We start from the raw sequence: 22,995 nt of genomic DNA on the forward strand, positions 1-22,995 counted from the left end.
GCAAATGCTCATTTTGCTAGTTCATTAACTACTTTTAAGAAGTAGATTTAGCTGCAAGGATTATTCCAGTGGAAAAATAAATAATGCTCATAAATTTCACATAAATCGATTTATCATGACTCACTGAAAAACAGTCTTGCTGCAAAGGTTTATTATGAAATAAATAAAAAGTCCATAAGAGAAGTTTGAAAAATCTATTTTATGAAGCTTTAAGATGCACTGGGTAGAATTATCTATGGTTACATTTCAATCTCAAAATAACAAAGTTATTTTGGGCAAGACACTGAAATGCCAAAAGATTTGATTATCATACAGGTGGAAGATAACATTTATGTAGCTTTTTCTAACAAATTGTCCCATCAGAGGAATCCTCATATTTACACACTGCAGACATCAGCGAGATTTAAATGACATCTTGCATTTTGTTTCTTGCTTTTTAAATATGTAGGACCCAGGAATATTATGCAACTGCTCCCACCTCCGTGGCCTTCACAGTGGTTATCCAGTGTCTGTGCTCCAGAGCCCAGCCTCTCCCTGCTCCAGAGGCAGCAGGAGCAGGGCCTGGGCACCGCCACCAGAGCCAGTCCCTGCCCCGAGCTGCTCAGCCTCTCGTGAATTGCTTGTCTGTCTCAGTAAGTCCAGTATCCCTGAGATAGGAACCACTGCAGCTGGAGGGGTGGGGCTGGGCCGTGGGCGTTGGTGAGCGCTGGGGGCTGCCTGGGCTCCGCTGGCAGCTCTGCTCAGGCTCCAGCGCTCGCTGGCCTCAGGACCCCTCAGTGCTTGCTGGCAGCGAGGCGCTTCAGCAGCGGCTCATCGTACACCCAGCACTCCCCATCCTCATGGAATAACTGCAATGGAACAGGCAGCTGTAAGTTTTTTCTGACTCAGCCAGAAAGGCACAAAGGCTGCAGGCTGAAATTTGCCCTGTTGGAATAAAGCTCACCCTTGTTTCCCACGGGGTCTCGTTCTCCTTCCTGGCCCTGGCCTCAGCTCTCTGGCGCTCCTCAAGCGCGTGCTTTGCAGCCGTGGCTGCGTCGATGTCTCTGATCTTCAGGTTGTAGGTTACATCCTTCCACAAGCTTGAAAGAGAAAGGGCAATGGAGACTTTTATGGGAGCAGAGTGCTACAAGTTAGAGACATAGCAGTGACTAAAGGTAGATCTCATGTTAGAGAAAAGGCAGGAAAGCCCCCAGGATATTTGAACCACAACTGTGCTGTCATGGCAGGAGGGAGGAGGCTGTGGTGGAGCTCTCCAGACCTCCCTGAACATTTGATCCCAATTAGGATGTGACTGAGAACTCCAGGTCTCCTCTTCCTTCTTAAATCCCCAGCCTGCCTGTACCTGGGCTCAGGGAGAGCAGAGCATGCAGTGCCTGGATCAGTGCACCCTTGGTCCCTGTACTGCAAACTGGAGTCTAACTAAAACAAAATCTTAATGCTCCCAGTTAACTGAAGTTCTTACCAGCGAGACTCAAAGTCGTCTTGGTCCTCCAATTTCCTTACCTTCTTCTTAATTGTAGGCATTTTCTTGGTATCTATAAAGACAGCATTCTCCTGGAGTGGGAGATGGAAAAAAAATAAACCTATTCAGTTCTTCAGTTAGACCTTAAATTTATACACCCTCACACTCTAGTACACTGGTTAGCAGGAAATACGTGAAAAATAGTAATTCTTTAGATTCTGTGTTCTTGTATAAAAATCAAGCTTCCTTAAGAATAAATAAACAAAGTAACTTCAGGACTTTTATCCCCAGTTCATTTGGAGACTGCCCAGCATTCTTTTGGGCAGCCTCATAGGAGGTTCCAACTATTAATGTTTGTTTAAAAGAAAAAACCAAACCCACAAAACCACCCCAAACCCCCTTTTTAAGTACAATCTTCTATTTCTGATGAAAAGAGAAAAAAGAAAGAAAGCTGTGTTACCCCTGTGGAGTACTTTGCATACATGACCCCATTCCATTCTCCTTCAATGGAGCAGAAGGGTTTCTTGTCATTTGGAGAACTAAAGAGAAGCAAACAGTCATTTCTCAGCTGTATTACAGCAATTGAAAAATCCTAAAGGATCAAAACTTCATCCTAGTTGCTGCACAGTCTGGTTTGTATCAGCCCTCAAAGTGTCCATGCCCAGTACAGAAGAGAGGAGGGTTCTGTTTACAAGGGAGCAGTTTGGCATGAATGAGTTACATAAACCTTAACAGGAAGAGCTGATCAGGGTGAGACAGACCCTGCCTGAGGGCTGGATCTGCATTTAGAGTTTAGGAAAGTAGTTACAGGCCTTCCACACAGATTTAGGGTGGTGAGTTTAAGCTTAAAAATGTTTCACAATCCAATTCTTTCCCAGACTACTGGGAAACACAAGACACCAGTTTTTAAATGGCATCTGTCAATGTCAAGCCACAATTTAAAACCAAGTTAAACCTCATTTTGTCAGCATCCACTTGCTGACATCACAGCACATCTCCAAATGAGATGGGAATCTCAACTGAATTCTCTGTGCTGGGCATGTGCACAGGATTTAACCAAAATCCACCAAAGCCCAGATAAAAATAAGTAAAGGTTGCAGCAGAGCTTTAACTGACACACCCTGAACAGTATCCCAAGGCCTTTGTATTTTTAGGAGAGGCAATGATGGAGACACTTTTGATAATTCAGGAGAGCAAAGTTCCCTTTGGGACTCAGCTGAGGATGTGTTCAAGCAGGATAAAGTAGGACACAGACGTGTGCAGCTTCCTCTCACAAATTTGGCTTTAAATGGCATCCCATGACAGGTAATCATGAGCTAAGCTCTTTTGGGTGTTGCTGTTTCAGTATTTTACACTCTTGATTGTCTTGTTAAAACTGTTGGCATTTAAGGAAGGAAGAAGTGAGATGAAGAAAGCTGCTTACAAAATTTCAGCTGTAATTCTGTGCTTCTTTCCTCCATAAAATGGTTTTGTGTGGAAGACAATGGAAGCATTGTAACCTGTCTTTGAGCAACTAATGCTGCACTCCCCACCAAGCTCTATCCATGGCACAGTGAGAATAGACCTGCAATTAGAAATGTATAAATGCATACATTTATAAGCTCTTGACCAATAAATACTAAGCATGAAACATTACAAGGCATTAAAAATGAAAATACCAATTAGAGCATTTACTTGCCTTCCATAGCCATTAGGAAAAGTCAAAATATAGTGTTCATCATGATCTAGGCATGTAACACACCCTGTAAAAGAAAATTAGATTTAAAAAACATTAAGCAAAGCTTCTACAAAACTTTTAATAATGGTCTCATGAAATATGTCATTAAAAAAAGGTGCCATGAAAAGGAAATGTGAAGAGCTTTATTTTTCGTGGATGCTGAGAATGCCCAGCTTCTGGAGGAGGCAGGGATGGCTGTACTTTTGGGAAAAACTGGGCCAGAACTGCTTTCAGCACACAGAGTGTGTGGAAGGAATCTCTGATTCCCAGATACATCAACTCTAGTAACAAAAATTCAACCATTCCTTCTATTTAATACAATGACTTTATGTAAATTATTCTATGAAAAATCCTAGTTGCAGAACTTAAGTTTCTCTCTTCTGCTGTTCAATTTATACACACATACCTTGCCCTATGTTATGGACCCCAATAGACATTCCTAGGAATTTGGACTTGGTCCATATGTGAGCATTGAACTGTATCCTCTTGCTAAAACACTCTGCATAAAATGCTGAAACTGAAGAAAGAGGTAGGTATTAAAAACAGCAGCACAAGACATTGATACCATTGTTTCCAAGTTCATTCATTGCAAAATATCCCCAGGTGCCTCACACTTAAGTGGCAACAGAGTTTGCAATTAGCTTCTCACAAAAGCAGTTTCTAATTTTTCAGCTTTCATAAATATTCAGCTTTTAAATCTGAAGAGAAAGTGGAAATCCAAGGTTTAAGCCAAGAGCTGATTTTACTGTCACCCCTCTCCAGCTGCCACCTCTGCTGGCAAAGGCACTGTCAGGACTTACTTGGAGGATGGTGAGAGACCTGCTCTGCCACAAAGGTGACGTTGCTTTTACTGACCCAGGGGAGTGGTCCTTCTGAGACTGGCTCCTGTGTGACAGGGGAGAGGATTCCATCACTCACAGTGCCTGCAAACACTGGATGCTTCCATCTTTAAAGGCTTCTAAAAATGTATTGCAGTGATTTTAATGGATTTGCCTGTTTGCTGATGGGGAATAACTCCTTAGTCCTGGAACTATGACGCTTTCTAAAGGATAGAGTTTCTACTCTCTTATTTTTAAGTATAAATGCCTTTGGTTTAATTGTCCCCAAATAAAACACTTAAACTGAAAGACTCATGTATAAACCCAATTACAAAATAATATTTAAGTGGCAGAAATAGTTTTTGTTTTTTGCTTGTGAAAAAGTCTGATCAGCGTATTAATAATGATCAGATTTCATGTACCACAAAATCATAAACTAATATTCATTTCCTGTGGCAAAGAACACAAAGTGTAATTAATTCATGGTTAGAAGCAATGGAAGCCCAAATACAACACTGCCTTTATGCCAGCAAATTGCAGTGAAACCATTCACCTCAGAAACAAGATTTGAGCAAACAAATTGGTGGCAAGCAAATGAAATGGGAAAATCACATGGTTTATACCTAAATAATCACATTTACTTAGAGGTATTACACTGAGGCTACATGAAGCTACAACAGCACTTCCCACATCATCATTTGCAATTTCCCAAGGCAAAAAGCCTAAATGAGGTGCCAAAAAAGAAAAAAAAAAAAAAACAAAAAACCCACTAGGCTGCACTGATTTAAGAAATAAAAAACAAAATAATCAGAACTTTGGAAAGAAAGGAGTTAGTAATCAGTGCTACAAAACAGTTCAGGGAAAAAGGACATTTTCAGCATGTCAAGTAGTTCTTTAAAAAACAATAAATTTTGTTATGCAAGATTATTTTGTATTTCGTCCAAAGAAAACAAGGAAGGAAGGGGGAAAGTTCAAGAAATCACTACAATTTGTTGATTTGCTACTTAAGCACAGCATAATCCATTTCAGTCAGTGACTTAACAAAGCTTTGCGCTGCATCTCTGCACTGTGTGCCCCAAAATCCACACCACAAGAAACTCACCATGTCATCTTCACCTTCAGTGCCAGGCAACACCCAATGGCATCGGAAGATCTCCCCCAGAATGGGATTGTAAGGCTTTTTAGCAACTGACCCTTTCCTTCCTGCGTGGAAAGCTGAGAGGTACCATTTAACCACCTGAACCATCCTCTCCTTGGGATCCTTCTGGTCACTAATGCTACAGAGAGAGAGGAAAAAAAGGACAGGCCAAGTGAAATATAAGCAGGTACTTTGGATACGGGAAAGTTTTATGGGTGCTTGATTGTTTTACAACTAGAAGTTTGACTGATTTGACTGGTTTTGAAGTTTAAATCAAAATCCAGGCAATATTCTTCAAAACTACCAAATTCTGGCAGCCCATGAGGGCCATTACCAGTATGAGAATCAGTGAATGCTCTTGGTCCAAAGTCAAATACCTGACAAACAAGTCCGGATGTGCAAAGAAGTCAGCATACATTTCCAACAGCGACCTTCTTTCCAGAATAAACGTTGGAAGAACAACCTGAGTGAAGAAAAACAACTCATCTAGGTAAAGGTAGTTGAATATCCTGTACAAAAGCCAACTGTACTCACTGTAAATAGCAAACAGAGCCCCCACAGCATCGTGTGCTCTAAGCTGATTGTGAGCTCGAGCTCACCAATGAGTTCTGACGTATGCAGGTCAGCTGGCATCTTCTACAAACCCCAAGGTTCAAGAGGAACAGTCTCATCCTACATGGGTTCTAGTCCCACTCAGAGCACACCAAAAGCTGCTCTGAATTACAGTATCACTGATGATTTAGTTTCATCTCTGTGAACACTGTCAATTTTCAGTTCCAGTCAAACACTCACTTGCAGTCCCATCCTGTTACGTGTCTCTATCAAGATGAAGGTTAAGCTCTTCCCTACCTCCCAAAGGTCCATTCTTGTGGATCTGCTCAGTGGGATCCACTGTCAATTACTGTTGCTGACAAGGTACATGCTCATGATGCTTCCTGGCAGCCTAACTTGAGATCAGTAATTTTCAGCTATTCCAGGAATTACCAGAGCACACACAGTTTGGATCAATTCCTATTCAGAACTGCCAGAAACCCTGAGCAGTTTGCTTGTGAGCTGCTGGCTGTTTCCCCAGAGAAGTGTTATCTGCTTATTATCTACTGTTCATTCCAGGCTGGACAGTTCAATTCATCCACTTAAGGAAACTTAAGGATAGGACTGATCTCTCCTGCTCTTTTTCATTCTGGAATTACTTGCTTAAATTTAACCAGTTTGCCTGGAAAGTCCAGCACCTTCAGAATGCTGTTCATTCAGCCTCAGACAGACACCAGCAGGAATCTCATTTATGGAAGAATCCAACCCTTTCCTTGCCAGACCTAAGTGTAGCATTTCAAAACATAGGGGCAACTTATCCACTCATTAAGATCCCAACTAAGCAGTGCTTTTCACTATATGATTACTTCCCCCTTTTATTTTATGTTTTATTGAATGTCACCACACCCTGGGATCTTGTAGATCTTTGTTTTAGGAAGCTAAAGACAGGAGTAACACTTCAGCATTCCCCTTATGCCAGCCTCACAAGCACTCCAAGAATTAGGTGCAAAGAGAACAAACAGCTACTTTCATAGCAAACTATTTTCCCAAACAGATTTTAGCTTCTGGATATACTTATTCTGCAGCTACTTTTCCCCTTCCAGTAAGAACCCCAATTCAAAAATACCATGCTAAAGAGATTATAGCTTAACCAGCTCTTCAAACAAATAAGCAGTTAAATTATTACATAACCTTTCTTTCACACAGAATTCTGGGTCTACTCCCCCTCCCATCCCCATGAACACCAGCAAGCTTACCTTGGTTAGATCCATGCCTAATCTCACTTGTGACAAGAGATGCATGATAACACTTTTATGCTCCTCTACTGATTCTCCTTCCCCATCATCTTCTCGATCGTCGGGAGGATCGAAGAGATCTGAAAGACCAATGGCTTTTGTTTTCCTCTAAGCCTTCAAGAACAGACTGTACTTAATTAGCATGTATGTAACTATCAAAAAATACAGGGTTTAAATCCTACAGTCCAGCAATCTTCCATTAGTAAAGAAACAGTAGATAAACCACTTCCCATATGTACCTTGTCATACATATATATACAAAATCCTGCATGTACTGACCCAGCTTATACACAGATCAACAATCAGTAACTCCTTACTGAAAATTCACACAGGCCACTTACCAGCATCATTTGTGCCATTAGACATGGAAGAATTGAGGGACTCCGTGGTATCCGGACGCTTCAGGCTGCTCCCTGTGCTGCTCCGAGTCAGGACTGCAGCAGACCCTGAAGAACTAAAGAAAAGTAACAAATTCTCACAGTTCAAATGAAGTAATTCAGACCAAATTATTGTCATTTGATATTCACAGACAAGGAATTAAGTGATAGACATCAATATATGTGTAGTGACAGACATTAATATACATGGTGCATGCTAATTCACAGAAAGCTTAGAATGGATTGTCGCTGAAGGAATGGGACAGCCTGCAGCCTCAGGTAACACCTGAAGGCTGAGAACAGCTGACTAATCTCTCTTTGAAATGTGTAGCATCTCTTAAAATTAATTCTACAATTAATAGAAAAAGAAGAGTAGATAGAGATTTTGGGGAAAGGGTACCAACTTCAAAAAATGTCTTTTAGTAAATGTGAGAGGGAACTGGCCATTTACCAAAGGCTGCAGCAAATGCACATGAAATGCACCATGGTCTCAGATTACAGCTCTGAGCTGGGGGCTTCCAAAGTTTGGTTTATATTAACAGTTTGTCAACATATACCTGATGGAATGGGAAGGAGCAGAGGAAGAAACAGCCTCCCTCGCAGACAGCTGTCTGTGGCTGAGGGCAGGGGGTAATCTCACTCTGTTACACAAAGTGGCTTTTTTGCCTCCTCCACCTTTTTTTAACCAATTTCTGCAAGCAGACAATCCATGCTCTTGTAGATACAAACTGCATTCAGCACACACTGCACACTGTCAGCTACTTACTCCATACATCGCTTTGGGGAAGAACTGCTCTGGTAGAATTCATCAGCATCATAGAACTCATCCTCACTGCTGGAGTAAGAAAAATCTGGGACTGTATTTGGAGACAGGTTGACATGGCTTGGAGAGGTGAGACTGCTGCTAGGTGCTGACTGCCCACTCCCTGTGGTGTATGAAAAATTACAGACTCAATAAAAACAAATTCTTTCAAAATCTACTTACAGTGAGAATTGTTCAAATCAATAAAGACTGATGTGAACTCAGAAGAGGAATTCACAAAATTAAAAGCAATGATTAGGCAGGTTCACACTGAGTTTAACAGATAACAAAAGGAAGGTCACAAGGAAAATCAAGAGCACAGAATACCAGTAAAGTTTAAGGACATCTCTTCCCCAGTTACTGCAAGTTTGCAATGCTGGAGACATGAAGGGAAGCTGGTAACACTCGTACATATTGTGTACACATGGTGGGGAGAAAGAGCAGCATAACTGATTTTAACCAAACACTGAAATTGGTGCTGATTTAACGCAAGATGTATGCCAATATACTGTTATCTTAACTAATTACAGGGTTTCTTGTATTTCAGTAAGAGTTACCCAGAACTGTACCTGTACTATTTGGTGTAGGAGTCTGATTTCCAAGCGATGCTACTACAGGTCCCACTGGCAAAGAGGAGGGTCGCTGCTCTGACTTGCACAACTGAGCAGGTTCTAGGGGATATTTTGATATGTTAACCCCAAAATTCAAAAGAAGATTCCACATTATTTAACGTCACCTCCAAAAATTAAACCACTTTCTATAAAAACCATTCAGACAGAAAAACGTGTAGCCATCACTTTTACCTAGCAATTATTATTTAGCAAAGATGGCATTTAAAAAAAAATGCAGTTGTTTAGCTAGAAAGCATTTGCCTTTTCTGAAAATTATAGTTTCATTTTTAAAGAGAGTGTTAGAAATGCAAGCCAGTAACAGAGAGCAAGTAAAAGACATCAGCTTATCCCCAGAACCAGGGGCAGATTGTTGAGGATGCTCCGTGCCTCCCGCTCCTGCCCTTCCTCAGCCCCTCTGAGCTGAGTGTGCAGCACTGAATGCACTGTGCCCCTGTCCTGTGTGACACAGAGCCTGTCCCCTCTCCACTGCACTGCAGTTACTGCTCAGCTCGTGGCTGTTTCCCAGCCTACCTGGAAGTGTGACGGCTTGGGAAGGCATCACGCTGATTCCCGATGGCTCCAAGGGACTGGGCTGATACACGGCGTCCACAGGGTTTATGGTGCTCTAGGAAAGAGAAGGAAAAGCACTTTTTTTTTTTCCTCAATTAAAATAAAATAAAGTACAGATAGCAAGAACATTGTGAGCACAAGAAATGCCCAAATGCAAGAGAGCAAATTCCTGAGAGAGGAAGTAAAACACAAATTGACAGTTGAGGACATGAGAAATACTTTCAAAGTGGTAATATTTTAATTCTTTACACAGACTGCACACTAAGCTGAATTTGCTGCAGATTTGAAGCGTCCTATAAAGAATTCTTATTTCAGGCTCTAGCTTCTAGTATGCCTTCCAATGTCCATTAATTAATATTGCATGCAAAGAGCGGAAAGTTAGATGCAAATTATCTGGCCAAAATTAGGATAGGTAATCTGTATTTTCAAAATTTTTTTTTTTCAAAAATTGATTTGTCCAGACCACAGCAGATCAACCCATAAATCAAAACAAGAATCATCAGCATGCTTAGAGCATAAAACCCTTTTCCAAACATCTTGCAATTTAAATCCCTTGATCAGTCAGAACCAAGAAAATCTTTGCTCAGTTTGCTCAGAAATGCAGTCAGTATGTTCATCCCTACCCTTTTTTTTAGGGCAGTATTTAAAGGAAGTGTCTACAACTGTTTTCCTCTACTTTGAGCCCATTAATTTCTATTTGCATTCAGACTCAGGGAAACAGGCTCATTTTAACCTTCCTCCCATTTTCCTACAAACAGCAGATTTCTTTCTTGCCTCCTTTTCTGTTTACCTGAAATTCTGAACTTTATCCTACATTTGGATGTTTGGACAATGCTCTTAGACACATAGTGTGATTTTTGGGGCTGTCTTGTGCAGGAATTGGAACAACATGATCCTTCTGGATCCCTTTCAACTCAGGACACTGTATGACTCTAAAAATCAGTGAAGAGTTCTATTCTTTTTTTTATAGCACAGAATTTATTTAACTGAAAACAGAACTATTATTCCCTATCACTAAAAAAAAGCCCATTAAATCAGGCATAAAAGTAGCTTTCTACATTTTCATTGGTGTTACTAACCAATATAAAAATAATCCAGTACATGTGCTCTTACTCCACTGCAGTCCAGCATAAAGCCGATGCCCCTTACCCATTACTCCACCTACTTGTCGAATATGCATTAAACACAGGAAGGCCCCTGTCCCACAGAGTTCACAGCTTAAAATTATGATCCCATCTTAAGAGTTAAGACTTAAAACCCAAGATGGTCATATGATATATAGGATGCTATTGCTATATATGTCTTCTTTATTTTTTAGGGAAACTAATAATCCACCTGATACAGAACTGGTGTGATAAAGGAAAGAAAGAAGTAACTCTGAATTTGTATGCAGGATTGCAACCTCATCCTTAAACAATTCTCCATAGTGCAACAAGAACTGGAGTTTTTTGTTGGATATTGTGAGGGATGCCTTCATGGGCTAGAAACAGATGAAGGCAGACCTGAAAGTTTCCTACTCCGAGTTTAATAACAATTTAGTAACAATCAGGCAGAAACAAGACCCATCCCACCATGGCAGCAAACACTGATCATATTTTTGCCTAAGGTTAAAGTGAAATCCTGACCTTTAGCCCAAGCTGATGTTGACCTCTACAGCATCACAATTTCAGACTTTACAATCACTGATCCATGGTTAATATTTTCTTACAGAAATACTTTTTCCTCCCCGGTCTAAGCCAGCCCACAGATAATGAGATCAGTGGCTAATCAAATTCAGACTATATTAAGCTGCAGTATCTCTGTGAAATTTCTGAGTTGCAGACCAAATGTGCAGGTCACCTGTGGCTGTGGAAGTGTCTACCTGCAGAACTTCTCTTTTCTAGGGGATATCACAGAACCTGCTCCCTCATACTAAGACCTGAACTATGTGACATCTGCAGGGCACGTAATAATTCACCTTATTTATGATAAGCATGAAACTGAAATATGCATGTGCATCTTTACTCCAAGGTTCACACCAGAAAATCCTACTGCTAAAGCTGTTTCTAGTGGGAAGACAACTAAGGCCAGGGAATTACTGTCAGCTCTAATGAAAACACATTAGGATTTTTAGAGTTTTTACTGAGACCAATCTCCTATTAAAAGTATCTGAAATGTACTCAAGTGACAAAAAAAGAACAAAGAAAGAGAAATCACATGTGACCAAAACTGAGAACGACAGAAGTTACATTAAAAATGCAGAAGTTCCATTAAAGAAGAAACATTGCTTAGACAGACATAACACAACTCTGCATCAAAGGAGCAGCACTGTAGAAAAGACAAACTATTTGAAGCACACGGAGAGCAGATCTATTTCCTACACAAAGATACTTCAGATGGAACACAAAACTATTTCTACCCCAGTCATTTCCCTTTCATCTGTTCACATGGCAGATTTTTATCTATGTGTTCAGTCACAACACTGCTGTTCAGGACACTCCATACAAAACTGACCACGCTATTTTCTAAAGACAAGGGTGTTAGCCAACCTCAGGAGCTAAGGACTCAACAGGAATTTTAACAAGACACTGGAAGCAGTAAATTAGAGAAAGGAAGAAGCATGTTGCAAAGTGAGTGGAAATTCAGGTCTCTGTTCACATGGTCTGCAGAATTAAAAGGAGATAAAGATTAGATTTAAACTTACTATAAGTCCATCTGCGTGTTTCTCCTCATTATTTTGGTCCTTAAGGAAAAAATGTTAAAAATATCAACATAACAATCTTGCATGACTTATCAGTTCTGTGCTAAGCAAGATCAGTGAGTTTCCCTCAGGAATGTTCCTCATCACGTGATACAGTAACTAAACTTGGAAGACACAATTCCACACACTCACTGCACCTCTGAAGCTCAGAATTTTCTGAGGGCCTGTCCACATGAGTTTTAAAAATATCCTTTCTGCACTGCAGAGTACAATTATGGTTTACAATATGGGTGCTTCCCAAATACCTAAGAGCTCCCCAAAATATGCTCTGCAGCTCCTATAAGTCCCTGAAAGATGAAGTTCTCAATTTCTGTGATTAACACACAAGAAAGGCAGAAGTTAAAGTAAGTTGAAAGGTTTTAATTTTTTGCTTTTTGGCATCCACTAGATTTTAAAATGCTTTTCAATTATTTACTATCTCAGATTTTGAGGTTTTTTTGCCTAGAACCATATGTGAGAGCAGGCAATGTATGGAAAACATCTGTCCTCAGGGAAAATGACATGAGCAGCAGACCAGTTAATGCCAATCTACAGCCAGCACAGTTTTAATGTACAGCAACAGCATAAATTTTACTGAACACTAAGTCAAATCTCTTCCCTTCTGCTGCAAAGTTAATCAGTACATCAATCCATAGCCTTGCCTGGTGTGAACCTTAAGACTTGTCTGCAGAGTATTTCCCTGGATTTCCAGTTACATTTTAAAGGAATTAAAAAAAAAAAAAAGGCAGTAAGTAGTACTAAGAAAGTTGGCACATATTTATGTTTTGATACTTAATACATCCTTCCTTAGCTTATACATTTGGCAATAGGCTGTCCAAATTTCATGTCTGCCCGTTGACATTTTTGAAGCCTGGCTTTCCGTGACAAAAAGAACACCAAGGGCAACAAGTTCCACTGTGTTGCAAATTTACAAAATTCATCATTTTTTTCCCAGCACATAAACCCCCCATGTTGTGTCCATCATCTCTAAGAGCCAAGAAATAAACCACAAAGATGCTGCATGAGTACTGATGCTTACTATGGCACCTCAGTAATGCACTAGCTGCACCTTAATGTAAGGAAGGCAGAAATTCCACACAACTGGGCAGGCAAGACTGCTGGAAATGGAGTGAAAAAGAGAAGGGAAAGATGCAAAACTAAGTATCTAAATTATAAAAGCTACTTCATAACACATATATAAGGTTTACACATCACTGGTGGACCATTACATGTACTTTATATCACACACATCAGCAAAGCTGGACATCTTCAAGTGCCACACACTCAAAGGGAACAACACAGGCCAAATGCTCCACGTGCCCATCCCACTTTGTTTATTTTGACTGCTTTTTGATAAGCAGTGTATGTATTATAACATATTCCTGTTTAGCTGGTATTTACTACATTATTTTGAAAATGTCATGGGTCACCTCAGTACGAGTGGCATAATTACACACTTGATTTACCAGCAAGTGTAATGAAAATTTAACTCTCCAAATACTAAGACAGGTAAGAATCCATGAAACAGAACAACTTAACACACAATTAAAAAAAGAAAACAAAACAAAACTCAAACAACCAAAAACACAGGTTTGCTTCAATGTTCCAAAATAATCCACATAAGAAATGGCTGTTGTGTTGGAAACAGAAAGTTCTAAGTATGTAGAGAAATGGTAACACTGCCAAGGTACACAGATTGGCAAGTCTGTCTCCTAATGAGAAAGGCACTGTAGAAGTAAAAACGGGGTGCAGGGTGGTGTTAAGATGATTTATTCTCAGCAGTGTCAGTCAGCAGCCACACTTGCCCTACAGCCTTGGGAAAAAAACTTGCAGAATCTTAAAAGGTTCTCTACTGAAGAGCACAAAGCTACAGTCAGGCATGACACATTTTTACACAGAGATTGCATCATACATAAGCAATTTGCAGAACTGTGAAAAAAAACTCCAACCCCCCCATATCATAAATTTTTGACAGCAGTAGGAAATCAGGATACCAACACAGTTTATAGAAAAGGTGGCGGGGGAATCATGACAGAATTCCCTTGTAGTCAACAACTACAGTTGCCTGAGAAAGAAGGTGAAGAGAAGAAGCAGGAAAATAGGTCATTAAAGTAGTGGAAAATTTTTTTTCACTAATGTAGATCAAAATCTTCCAATTAGCTGTGCATAAGGCACCCCTTTAACCCACCTTGTCTTCAACAGCTCCAAAAGAGCTTTAGATATGGTTTAGCAAAAAATCAAACAATAAAACCCCACTCCTTAGTGGGTAAGCTCATCTATGTACATTGGTTAATATTTAGTGGTACTGAAAGAAGGACTTCAAGGTCTGATTTAGTGCAACAAAAAGCAAGTGTTAGCACCTTTGAGGGACTCATATTCCACCTACCTTCACATTCACATGAAAGTCAGTGCAGTAAAGTACTGAACCTGATCTAAATGACTACATCTGCCACTACCAGTTTTGTCCATTATAAGCCAACCACCTAAAGAACTTCAAAAATACACTTTACATCAGCATAAGATAAGTGGTCACGTTTGCCTAACTCCCAATAAACTCACACAGAGCAGAAACAGGATTTGACAGTCAACAGAAACAAGAAAGATGACTCAGCCACCTATTATCAGCTCCGATCAACAGCCTGAAAAAGCAGATTATAATTCTGCAATTTCACATATGCTAATTACATAGCAGAGCTTTTTAAAAACACTAAAATTTCATAGGAATTAAAGTTCTGTGAAAATAAGAACTATTAGATACATTTATACAGCAATTAAGAAAAAGTGAGCTAGGAATTCCTTGCACAGTTTCTCTAACAAGCCTCCTCAATACAGCAAATCACGTATAGCTAAGAAAATCAGTATATTGCCATCTAATCTATCTACAATTGACTCCATCAAGTCCCTGAAAAATGGCATATAGTATCTACTGACTTCACTGTACTAAAACACCTCTAAATATACCCAGGACTAAAACAACAAATTAAATACTGACAAGGCTTTTCTTGCTGGCACTATAGTGAAGGATTGAAGTAGCATCACTGCATGTTAAATAAAGACTGTTCTAGCTCCAAATTCATGTGGCAGAAAACTATTTCAATGTTTCAACCCTACTACTTGTAAAGAAGTTCTGGTTTTGTACAAACCTGCTAATTAATAAACGTTTTCTTCAGAATTCTTAAGTAGTAGGTATGAAACCTGAATTTCACAAAACATGCACTGATCCTTTTAGTGAACTACTTCTGATCCTGTAAGATTCTAAATACTTCAATTTTCACTGCACTCAAAATTCTGTACAACATATCTGGCATCTAAAATGAAGACAAACAGCAATATTGCGTTCAAAAGCTACAAAAAATAGTTGATCTAGATCACAGAAAAAAAAAATAATTGAAGAGCCCAGGTTTATTTCTGGATAAATCAGAATGTATTCTGATTAGATCAGCCTGAAATTCTGAAAATACCTTTATTTCTTTGCAAAATACCACCTTCCTCCACTTTGGTCACAAGATATAAATCAGCAGTTCATAATTAACATATCTATATCCTAAATATAGAATGCTAAACCTGTAAGGGCAGAACTTGACAAAAAGTAAATCCAAAACTCCCCAAATTCTAAAATCTAATGAAATGTGGGTGAAAAGCTTAGCTGCATTACCCACACTGCATTCCCAATACAAGTCTAACTTCAGGAAGTTCCAGCATCATCCTGAACTTCAGACTGGGACAGACCTTGCCAAACCAGTTCAGTTATTAACATCATGTTTCTCTCCTTTTTACTTGTTAGCCACACTCTCAAATGAAGCAGAAAGAAGAGTTTTGTTAAGTTTCTGTTCTGGCACCCTGACATTTGTCTAAGTTCTTCTTTAGCCTAATAGCAAACTCTGCAAAAGAAAGTTTACCTGAAAGAAAACTTGAACCAACATGACTGTTACCATGAGCATTAACAGGACTGCCTGCTACAGAACTCAGTATTTCAGAAACTTCATTAAAGTAATAGCATAAATCAACTTATAATGTCTTCTTGTTCCTGGCTCATATAGAAGGCACTTTTAGGTTTAAATTAGATTAATACCGTATCATTAAAATTCAGAATACTTTACTGTGTACTTACCTTAGCAATCTGTAGCAACACAATGCAGTGTTTTATTGATTCTACCATGCTCTAGGAAAACAAAAATATCAGAAAAAAATTGTATTACTATCCCTTAATATTTTGTACTTATTAGTTATACAGAATATTGGATGTGAATTAAATGGACACTCACTTCTGTAGAACCCCTACTTTCCCTTCCCCTTTTTTTCCCCAGAGATGAAGGCACAACAGCAGCAAACTGAAGTTTCCAAAGCCACACACAAGCCAGGCAGTCAGGGTGAAATGGAGGTCAGCTCCAAACTCCCAGTGCTGCAGGCAGGTAAATTGTCATGGCAAGAGAGGCTGAGGGAGCTGGGCTGCTTGAATCTGAGGAGGAAAAGGCTCAGGGAGACCTTATCAAGGGACATCAATATCTGACTGGGAAGGCAGGAGAAGAGAGAGCAAGACTCTTCTCAGTGGTGCCCAGTGACAGAACAAGCAATGGCCACAAACAGGAACACAGGAAAATCATTGGGAACAGAAGAAAACACCTTTTATTCTTTTATGGATGATCAAACACTGGAAGAGGTTGTCCAGAGAAGCTGTAGAGCCTCCAGCCTTGGAGTTACTGAAAGGCCAAACTAGATTTGGTCCTGAGCAACCTGTTCCAGCTGATGGTGCTCCAAGAATGGGGCTCAGATCTTCAGAGGCCCCTTCCAGCCTCAACTATTCCATGATTCCAAGGTGCTAGACAGAAACCTGAACACAGCACCAGAACCAGGCTGCTTCTGCCATCACGATGTTGGACCTAATATGGATTCCCATTTTTCTGTAAAAAGGCTTTGAAAACTTTCCCAAGAAAATAAGGTGAATTTCAGAATCTTTATATAATAGATACAAAAATTGAAGAAACTTACACTAGTTGTTTCTTTGAGACCTTCAATTTTCTGTAAAAAAAAAAAAAAATCAAAATAGTGTGGTTAAAGACTAAATTTCCAGCATCTGGTTTGACCTAAATACTGTATAAACACAGTATTTTAATTTGAAATTGGGAGAGGGAGAAAAGCCCTTAACCAACATGTGAAAGACTATTTCCATATGTAGACAATTTTCAAGACAAGACTGAAGTCAAACTGATAATTAAAGCTTAAAGATGACAAAGTTAGGAATTTCTAAACAGTGACATTATACATACCTACCCATTAAAATCTGTACTTCATTTTTGCATAACATCAACAAAAATGAAATGCAGCATGGAGATCCTAAGTTCACTTTGTATCCTTATAAACTGCACTGAATGCTGGCACATTTCAACACTGTTACATGAAATCACCATCATTCAAGTACAATAAATATTTGCAGTTAAGCACAGTTTAAAACAAATCACGGAAAGTAACAGTGCACACATGCTCTTTCTATGCCTCCAGTAAAAGTGCATCTGGAAATCTGCCTACTTAATTTTATCTAGAAACACTGGTTCATAAAGATTTCCTGTGTGGAACTGCACCTCAGGCATGCAAAAGGCATCTGCATGCCATGTTCCACATCAGCGTGACCTGGTTCAGGAGCAGATGCTTCCTGTTGATGTCCTCGGCTCTGTTTGCAGAAAGCAAAATCACTAAACTGGACTCAGCACTGAACCTCTACGAATGCAATTACAGGACCTCTTTGTTTTGATTAATTTGAGCGTCTCATGTGACTTGAGTAACAATCTTCTTGATTCTTGAATAATCAAAGTGTGTAAAGGATCCTTTTCCCCCACCAGGCATTGCAAGCCAAAGCTTACACTGTAAGAGAGGAACATGCAGCTATAAATCTACAGGAATGAACAGTCCCAATTTGTGGATTAAAAAGAAAAGAAATGCAGTGACAGCCTCTCAGGCAATTCCTGGGGGAAGATTTTCAGTTGTGCTCTAGATACTACTCAGAGGATGCTGTACATTTTCTTCAGGATTAATTGGCAAGAGCTGGCCAAACAGAACCCAGACTCAGCCTTTCCTACTGGAAAGACTGGACCATGTTTATTTAGGATGTATCATATGAGGGGTGTTATATCATGAAGTTATGTTATATTTACTCCTGTTGCTACCAGAGAAACATGCCAACAGCTAAAAAATCCTTGGCTTTGTTTTTCACATCTCTACGATACTTCCAGTCTAAATTTTATCAGCACATATCGAAGAAAGCATTTTAAATATGACAGCATAGAAGTTTTGAGCCTTTTAGCACCAAAATAAGAATAGGCAATGTACCCAAACACACAAATCTTGTTAGATGAAAGATGATGCAGATGAAGGAAATCATGCAGTCTCGAGGCTTTACAGCCAACTGGAAGCAGTCATCAGCAGCTTTGATCATTCTTTACCCATTTTTTTCCCCAACATGTTATATTTACAAACCAAATAAACTGAGATCTCAGTTCCTTCAGTGACATCACCTTTGCTGAAAATAAGAAAGCGATCTCAGGCCATGTGATGCAATTCAGTGATGTTGGTTTCTCCCCGCCCATCTGTAATTTTCCAACCAGGACACTAAGACATTGTTATTCTTACACACAGGTACAGACAAAAGGGTAATTTTGTCAAAGATCACATGGAAGATCCAAGAGAGAAAAAACCTCAGGGCAAGCAGATTTCTAAGGCTTTTCCACAAATTATACAATCATAGTTTTTTCCTCTATGGAACTGAATCCTTTGTGAGCTGGCCAAATTAAGCAGTAACATTTTGCATTGATCCAGTATTTTCCATCACATTTGTGCTTTGTGACCACCTTGCAAGAAGACAGCACACACAAATTTGATAATTTAGACACTACAAAATTGTAAGGAAAACCATAAGCAAGTGTGTTGAAGATAAAACATGTTACCAATTAAATAAAAAAATCAAATACCATTTACTACTAGCACTTATCATAATTGTCTCTTTTCAACATCCCTAGTCTTTGAAAACTGATGAAGATAAAATTTTAGTTAGACAGTTCCCCTAGTTTTAGGTAATGAATACACATATTTTTCATCTGAAACATCAATTTCCTGCAGATTTACATTTGCAGAATGCAGATTTACAACTGCAGAATGCAATTTCCTATATATAATCTAATCAAACTGCAGGCTGCTGCTGAAACTACTCCCTCTGTTTGCTGCTCATTGCATCTCCTTGACATCTAAATTTTTAGGAAATCACTAAGAAAGCTAATTTTATCTCATCCAACATGATTTTTGCCTCATTCAACAATCATGTGACTACAGAGGGATCAGCTTATCCAGCAGAGAGAGGCAGCAGAGGCACGTAGGGGTAGCTGACTCATGGTTCAAATCTGTAAGGTGCAACCCAAATCTGTGTGCTCAGCCTTGGATTTACTTCACAAAAAGCGCTTGTTTTGAACCAAACAGCTTAAGCAGGCTACACTTCCCTCCCAAATCCTGTTAAGAATTGTCAGCTTTGTTCCAGCCTGCAAATATGCACCTCTTTGCTGTTCTGATGCCTTTGAGTGCCTCAGTTTTACTTTCCCTGCTGTGTGATCAAGTTAACTACACAGAACTAAACAGAAAAGCTTTCCTGGAGTTCTCACCAGTAAAATCGTTCACACTGTAAGAAAGCAAGGTCCTATCTTGTCTTCACCTTGAAACACCAGTACCCACAGATGACACCCCCTCCTTTCCTTCAGATACAAACACTGTACCCCACCAGAAGATTCAGCAGAACTGGCAGCACTGCTGCTTGTGCATGATCCCACCATATCCTGCTAGCTGCACTTCTGCTAGAAATAGCAATGCAGCACAGGGAACTGATGAAAATCCCTGTATTTTCATCAAATCTACATCTGCTCTGTCTCCATCCAAGTTCAAGAGACAACCACGCTTCAGAAGGAAGATAACCAGGAGATCTTGAGGCATCTCAGAATACCTATATCCTATGCCATCATCTTCAAAAGACCTAATATTCTGTAACTAAAAGCCAGCTCATCCAATGCTCTGTGAATTTGCAAAAACAACAGCTTGGGTTTGAAATCTCTGGCCATAAACAGTTGCAGAACAGCACTCAGCTGGTTGGGAAGCACTTAAAACTTAAATATCCCAAACTGGTTCGCTTGGAGGAAAGAACTATGGGTTTGATGGAAGTATCCTGCAGATTACACTCAGCTCATAACCTGATAGCTGAACCATACTTCCATAAACAAATAGGAAAACTGCTAAATACCATATCAAAAAACCTCTCAGTACAGGAAGAGGTGTGATCAAAAGAGTGCTTTGTCAAGCCTTTTTCATTTTTAATAGAGAATAAATGGAATCTGTAATAGAAACCCTCATCAAGATTTAAAACCAGAGGAAGCCGACCTCTTCTGAATGAGCCTCCTCCTTTCTCTATAAAGTCAATCCATCTGTACCACAGATACCTTGCAGAGATAAATAAAGAAGTCAGCACAACATGTGGAAAATCTCTAGGGATTAGGAGCACTGCCACAGGAAAAAAGCAAAGTACTGCCTGATCTGCAAAGTAGCATCTGGAGGGAGGTCAAAATTGAAGGACAACTCTTCCCAGTAAGACACACTGAAGGAGAAATACAAAATCCTTAGACCTTACTGTTATGGTCAGTTGTCTACAGATTAAACACACAGAGAGATGTACTTCAAAGTCCTTTAAAAAGCCTGTACATGAGAAAGAGCTCCCCAAGACACCACCTAGCACATCAGGCAAGATGAATAACACTTGAAAGTTCACAACCATTATAAAGAAGTAAATTAATCACAGAAAGCATCAAACAGTTTTCAAAACAGGAACCAAACACCAAGAGAACACTTATTTCTCACAAGAGACACTGAGGGAGGGAACCAGGATGAAACACACCACTACTTTATGATATTGAAATTACTGCATTTGCTGAAAAAAAGCAACTCCTCTGTAATAAACCTTTCATAAGGAATTGTTAAATCCTTCCTCCACACACACAAATTAATACATGAAGCCAGCATGACACTTAATGCCAAACCCATAGCACCAAGGTATGTGCCAGCCTTTCCTGAACAGTGCTTGAACTCAGACCTACAAAGCAGACTTTGGAATGGAACAGGAGGGGATGCAAAGAATACACAGCACTTAAGTGAACTACACCCTTGCTAAAAGAGCAGTGCTCCCCACTACTACATTTCTGGCACCCTCACTTCAGGTGAATGAATTGTGGTATTCTCAGATTTCCAATGTGCCACAGACTTACACAGGATGCAGACTGATTATGTGAAATACACGATTAGGAGTATTTTTTTTTTTTCCTTCAGAATAGCTTTGTAATTCCCACCAACTCATCCTCGTTAAAGATTAAAAAGTAGCAAATTTAAGTTAAAATTATTTCAACTGTTGGATAGCAGAGGAGCAATTATTTCTGACAGACTGAAACTTTTTTAATGTTATCACACCCAGTATTAGCAAAATTTTTGTTTGCAACTTAGTCACAACACAAATGTTATCAGTTACTCAAATTGCTTCAAGTGATTTTGACAACTCAATAAATGTGTACTTTGTATTTCTATAGACGACAGCACAAAACCATCTGACAAACAGGCAATTTTTAAGAAAAAATGTACTTGCTTTTCTCTGTTCATCATCTTTGCAGTTCTGGAGTTTTTCATCAAAGAGCTAAAAGAAAGAGATACTTGTGAAAATACTGAAAGTGTTATTTTTCCATATAAAATCAGACAAAACCACCAACATTTTAAAACCAAAAAGATTTAATAAGTATTAAAGTCATACAACCCTGGTAGTAGGATCCAAAGCAGTTTTGGCCTGAGATTTCTTTACAGCATTTGTGATATAACAAATTTGTAACTAATTTCTCACATCATCCCATCCTGTAAGAGATCAAATCTCACAGCTCAGCTTGGCATGGTTCTACCATAATTTGAACAAAAAGGAGAAGTTAAGTAACACAAGCGAACTCATCAGAACACCTCCAGCTTCCTTTCTTCTGTTTCAGCAAAAACCTTTGGGGCATTTAACCAAATGAGCCTCAACCCTCACCAACCCTTCCAGGTACCTTGATTCAGGTACATGATTCAAACCATGTAAGATTTGTAAGCATATTTTTTGGAAGATATGACTTTCTAGCATTAATTTATGTTTATTTTCTTAAAAGTGGGATATGAGATGCAACAAAGCAAAGTGAAACAAACCCTCACTGAAAAGTTTGCACATGCATTTAACACAAGCTGAGCTGAAAGAGTTAACAGAGGCCTCTGAGGGCACCCTAAAGTGCACACACAACCATGAAGTTGTTCAAGGAAGAGAAAAGATTACAGATAATGTTAAAAGTTTGTCACATCCCCCTTTTTGCTCAGAGAAGAGGATGTAATTTTTAGGAAGTGAGCTGCAGTTCTTCACTCAACTGCCTCCCTCAAACCTACTCATGTGTTCCCTTTCCCTTGAGGGGTGATTTCTAGTTCTAAAAAAAGACTGTGATCTTGGTCTCTGCCCATTCTCAAACTGACTCATCTTTCATCATTAATTAATTTCTATTCCCCTCCCCCCAGCTGGCCTGAAATAACAATTAGAAGGTGTAAAGATTTAAATACCTTCTGTCAGTGAAGTGATGGCTCCAGAGTGGCAGACAAAGACAGCTCCTGACCAAGTCTTTGCAGGGCAGCTCTGAATTTTGTTTGCATCTCCTCTGGCTACCTTCATTTTTGCTGTTGTGCTCATCCCCCTCTCCACCCTACCCTCCAACCAAATTTTTGCTGAATATATCACGTGCAATACCTGCACATTATATCAGGGGAAAAACTCCAACCCAGCAGAACTGAAGCAATTTAAAAGCAATTTTAACCTGCTGAGTCATGGGGGAAAAAAGTGTCCTAAGCAGCAGCAAAACGTGTTTTTCTCAATAAGGTGA

At 39.5% G+C, this 22,995-nt stretch overlaps 1 protein-coding gene across 4 annotated transcripts in view; it reads right to left on the reverse strand.

The window, feature by feature from the left end:
- Window positions 1-180: 180 nt before the first annotated feature.
- The window catches only part of OSBPL9 (oxysterol binding protein like 9), a 57,307-nt gene continuing 34,492 nt past the window's right edge, over window positions 181-22,995 (reverse strand). For 2 of the 4 annotated variants that reach the window (XM_039556581.1, XM_039556583.1), the window contains 19 exons: window positions 21,699-21,746; window positions 17,030-17,059; window positions 16,152-16,202; window positions 12,005-12,043; window positions 9,283-9,376; window positions 8,710-8,811; window positions 8,105-8,264; window positions 7,303-7,415; window positions 6,923-7,041; window positions 5,513-5,598; window positions 5,100-5,274; window positions 3,980-4,064; window positions 3,586-3,696; window positions 3,141-3,204; window positions 2,886-3,026; window positions 1,923-2,001; window positions 1,463-1,554; window positions 944-1,079; window positions 181-848 (listed from right to left, as the gene is read on the reverse strand). In XM_039556581.1, coding sequence (XP_039412515.1) covers window positions 774-848; window positions 944-1,079; window positions 1,463-1,554; window positions 1,923-2,001; window positions 2,886-3,026; window positions 3,141-3,204; window positions 3,586-3,696; window positions 3,980-4,064; window positions 5,100-5,274; window positions 5,513-5,598; window positions 6,923-7,041; window positions 7,303-7,415; window positions 8,105-8,264; window positions 8,710-8,811; window positions 9,283-9,376; window positions 12,005-12,043; window positions 16,152-16,202; window positions 17,030-17,059; window positions 21,699-21,746 — 1,800 coding nt within the window. In that variant the 3' untranslated portion in view covers window positions 181-773. The remainder of the gene's footprint in view (window positions 849-943; window positions 1,080-1,462; window positions 1,555-1,922; window positions 2,002-2,885; window positions 3,027-3,140; window positions 3,205-3,585; window positions 3,697-3,979; window positions 4,065-5,099; window positions 5,275-5,512; window positions 5,599-6,922; window positions 7,042-7,302; window positions 7,416-8,104; window positions 8,265-8,709; window positions 8,812-9,282; window positions 9,377-12,004; window positions 12,044-16,151; window positions 16,203-17,029; window positions 17,060-21,698; window positions 21,747-22,995) is intronic. The other 2 variants (XR_005602553.1, XM_039556582.1) reach the window with 2 other exon arrangements.

This window comes from Corvus cornix, chromosome 8 (assembly GCF_000738735.6).
Source record: "Corvus cornix cornix isolate S_Up_H32 chromosome 8, ASM73873v5, whole genome shotgun sequence".
Lineage (NCBI taxonomy): Eukaryota > Metazoa > Chordata > Aves > Passeriformes > Corvidae > Corvus > Corvus cornix.